Source organism: Salvia hispanica, chromosome 6 (assembly GCF_029641045.1).
Source record: "Salvia hispanica isolate PSC_SH4W2 chromosome 6, Shi_PSC_v1, whole genome shotgun sequence".
In the NCBI taxonomy this organism is placed as follows: domain Eukaryota; kingdom Viridiplantae; phylum Streptophyta; class Magnoliopsida; order Lamiales; family Lamiaceae; genus Salvia; species Salvia hispanica.
Window position 1 is genome coordinate 45,426,360 of NC_142697.1, and position 3,826 is coordinate 45,430,185.

Here is a 3,826-nt window from a genome sequence, read left to right on the forward strand (position 1 = left end):
AAGATGTTTGATTTGACTCCTTTTCCCCAAAAACTTCTCGCAAAACACCAAATTCGACACTGCTCTTACAAGTTCATCTCAACTTCTCCTCAATGAGCTGCATCCGGAATCTTCTCCATCAATTCATTCATTTTTTCAGTTTTTGTAACATACCTTTCCAACCATGTTCTAAGAAAACATATGAATTCAATTGTATTAATTAAAACATAAAAAAGATCTGGATGTTTGATCCACATGCACTTATCTAAATCCAACCATTGGACTGATTTCCAGGATAAATCAAGAGGAGATAATTTAAGGAAGAAAAGAAACATAAATGGCAGATGCTATTGTTTCAGAAGTGGTTGGGAGAATTGCAACTATGTTAGAAGATAAGATTCGGTATGAAGTCAATTTGGTGAGAGGAGTGAAGGACGGACTTCGTGATCTTTCTGAGAAGCTGAAGACGATCCAAAAGGTGTTGGATGATGCAGAAAAGAGAGGAGTGAAAGATCAAAGTGTCAAAAGTTGGTTGAAGAAGCTCGAAGCTACGGCCTATGAGATGGGCGATATTTTGGACGAATGGAGCTATTCTCTTCTCAAAGATAAGATGGAAGCTTCGGCTAAGACTAAGCCTGAGCAAAAGATAGGGTGCTCCTTCCTCAGATCTTCTTGTTTATGTTTCAAGAAAGTGTCAGTCCGTCGTGATATTGCCAAGAAAATTGAAAATGTGAAAGCTATGCTTGAACAGATTAACAAGGAGAGAAATGAATTTAATCTTGCCATCTCTCCGCCTACAACTGATCCCGTGCCCAGACCTAGGCAAGTGCAAACCACACCTGTTGTTGACTTGACGAAAGTTCATGGGGTGGATATACATAAGAAAAAAGAAGATATAGTGAGCAAACTGATGGTTAATGTTGGTGATATGCAGATTTTTTCTATAGTCGGAACGGGGGGACTTGGAAAAACAACTCTTGCAAAACTTGTTTATAATGATAATCAAGTGAAGGGTTGTTTTAAAACAAGAATATGGATTTGTGTTTCTGATCCCTTTGATGTGGCTGGGGTGGCCAGAGGAATTGTTAATAGTGTGGGATTAGAAACGATTCCTACAAATACTGATCAATTGGCATTGGTATTACAAAAACTAGAAGCATCTGTTTCTGGAAAGAAGTTCCTTCTTGTGCTTGATGATGTATGGACAGAAGCCAACACCGAGTGGGAGCCTCTGAGAATCATTCTCCAATGTGGTGCAGCAGGCAGTAAAATTCTTGTTACAACAAGAAAGGAAACGGTAGCAAAGATGGTCGGTACCTCAAGCGATGATGTGTATCACCCAAATAAGCTTAGTAAAGAAGAATGTTGGTCATTATTGCGTGACACATCTCTTCTAAAAAAAAAGAGTGATATTGAATATGGAAAATTTGAGGTTTTTGGCAAGAAAATAGCTAGCAAGTGCAATGGATTGCCTCTTGCTGCAATTGTTTTGGGAACACTTTTGCAGTCCAAAGATTTGGATGGATGGAAAGATGTAGAGAAGAGTGAAATATGGCAGTTGGAGAATGCAAAAGTAGATCTCTTTCCTCATTTGGTTTTAAGCTATAATGAGTTGTCCCCGACTCTTAAGCGTTGCTTTTCATATTGTGCCGTCTATCCTAAAGATCACCGAATTCATGCGGAGACTCTGATAGAAGAGTGGATGGCGCAAGGTTATCTAAGCTCTGATAGTGGAAATGGTGCACTGGAGCTCAAAGGGCGAGAGAACTTGAAGAATTTAGCAATGCGTTGCTTGTTTCAAGACATTGAGGAAAGTGAGTCGGGGGAGCAGATAGAATGGTGTAAAATGCATGATATTGTACATGATTTTGCTCTATTTCTTAGGAAGAATGATTGCAAGGAGAGAAGTTGTCAAGTTTGTGATTCTTCATTGGTTTCTCATGTCCAAGAATATCGGAGTCTATCTTGGGACTACGAACCTCCAGTAGAGCAAAGAGATAGAAGTTATCAAGTTTGTAATTGCATGAAAAGTCTAAGGGTGTTAAGAATTGAGGGTTTTCGCAGTCCTATTCCAGTAGGAATAGAAACGTTAATTCACTTGAGACGGTTGGATTTAAGTCGTACTAAAATGTCAACGGATGTTTTTGAAATCTTATGTAGGCTTTATTTCTTGCAAACTCTTCTCTTATCATGGTGTGACATAACAGAGATACCACAAGAAATAGGGAATTTGGATCAGTTAAGACGACTTGACTTAAGCGACAATGCTGGAATAAGGGAGTTACCAAAGAGCATGGGTAAATTGGTTGAACTGCGAACTCTTTCCTTAGAAAGATGCTCTGTAAAAGAGATTCCACAAGAAATTGGGAATTTGGTGCAGTTAAGACGAATTAACTTACTTGGGAATGGAGAGTTAAAGGAGTTACCAGAGAGCATGTATAGTATGGTTGAACTGCGATATGTTTCCTTAGCACACTGCAGTGTAGAAGAGATTCGGAGAGAAATTGGGAATTTGATGCAGCTAAGAGAACTCGACTTAAGTTGGAATCGGGGAATGAAGGAGTTACCAGAGAGCATTTGTAGTTTGGTTGAACTGCAAATCTTGAAGATTCAAGGCACTGATATCACCTATCTGCCTGAAGCATTAGGTGAGGTAAGTAAACTCCACACACTGGAACTGTGTGCATTCAAAGTTGGAAGTCAATACAACAAGTTGGGTTTTCTAAAAAAATTATACCGTCAGCTTACCGAATCTCTATCATTGGATATCTGCTGTAGTAGTATGAGTGAAATGGTGGAATTGGTTGAGGATGCTCGACGAGCACAATTAAAGACGCTCCTTCAAAATCTCGAAACACTCGAAATATGTTTCAATTGGAAGATGAATGAAGTGGAGCAGTCATCATCAATGTGGATGGAGGTAGTAGAAGCTCTCGTGCCCCATCACAAGTTGAACAAACTGCGAATCAGTGGATATAAGGGCTCAAGGCTTCCGGATATGATGTCATCACCCCACAACTATATAAAACAGATTCAACTGAATCTTTTGAGTGAGGTGCCATCATTGTCGGCTATGGCGAAACTACCTTTGTTGGAAACTCTTAGATTAGATTTGGATCAAATGAAGGTGGTTGGAAGGGAGTTTTTAGGAATACAATATTCATGTGGTGAAGTTGTTGTTGCATTTCCTAAACTCAAGGGATTGGAATTTTGGTCCTGCTCCAAATGGGAGGAGTGGAAAGACATAACGGAGGAAGAAGAAGAATCTGCGGCCATCTCCATCATGCCATGTCTCACGTACTTGACTATCATGGAATGTCAGAGTTTGAAGAAGCTGCCGCATCGCCTCCTGCATAAAGTCTCCTCATCTTTGCAGGTTTTGAGTATCTATAACTCAACAGAGATAGTAAAAACATACGGAGAGGACACGGAAGGTTCAGCTTGGAGATCCATATACCAACATAATCCCAAACTTCGACTTATCATATAGGTCTAATGCAATTTTTTTTTTTATTTCTTTAGATTGAATTTGGGATTGTGATTTGTATTATCTGGTTTAATCATAAATTTTTATTAGACGAATACTCTTTTTCCTTCAAGGTATTTTTTCCTTTGGGTTTTTTCGCCATGAAGTTTTTAATGAGATTCGGCCTTGTGGGATCGTTCTGTGTTCTCCAAGGTTTAGGTTTTGTTTTTAATGACATAATTATTTGGCTTTTATTAAGTGTGTAAATAATAAATTTAGTAGAGCTACTCAAACTTATTTGCAACTCAAAACCATGTCCCAACATAATCCCAAGATTATCGTTCTTATTTATTTTTAAATTTGAATACTAATACTAGTAAT

General features: G+C 38.6%; 1 protein-coding gene across 1 annotated transcript; it reads left to right on the forward strand.

Annotated features, from left to right (window-relative positions):
- Positions 1 to 279: 279 nt before the first annotated feature.
- LOC125206948 (putative disease resistance protein RGA1) lies at positions 280 to 3,550 on the forward strand. The gene has a single exon (XM_048106159.2). It carries the CDS (start codon positions 317 to 319, stop codon positions 3,467 to 3,469), a length of 3,153 nt encoding a protein of 1,050 aa, XP_047962116.2. The 5' UTR covers positions 280 to 316; the 3' UTR covers positions 3,470 to 3,550.
- Positions 3,551 to 3,826: the final 276 nt, after the last annotated feature.

Bases quoted from the DNA above. Each gene is read 5' to 3' on its own strand.
- LOC125206948 (XM_048106159.2), top strand. From the start codon at position 317: ATGGCAGATGCTATTGTTTCAGAAGTGGTTGGGAGAATTGCAACTATG.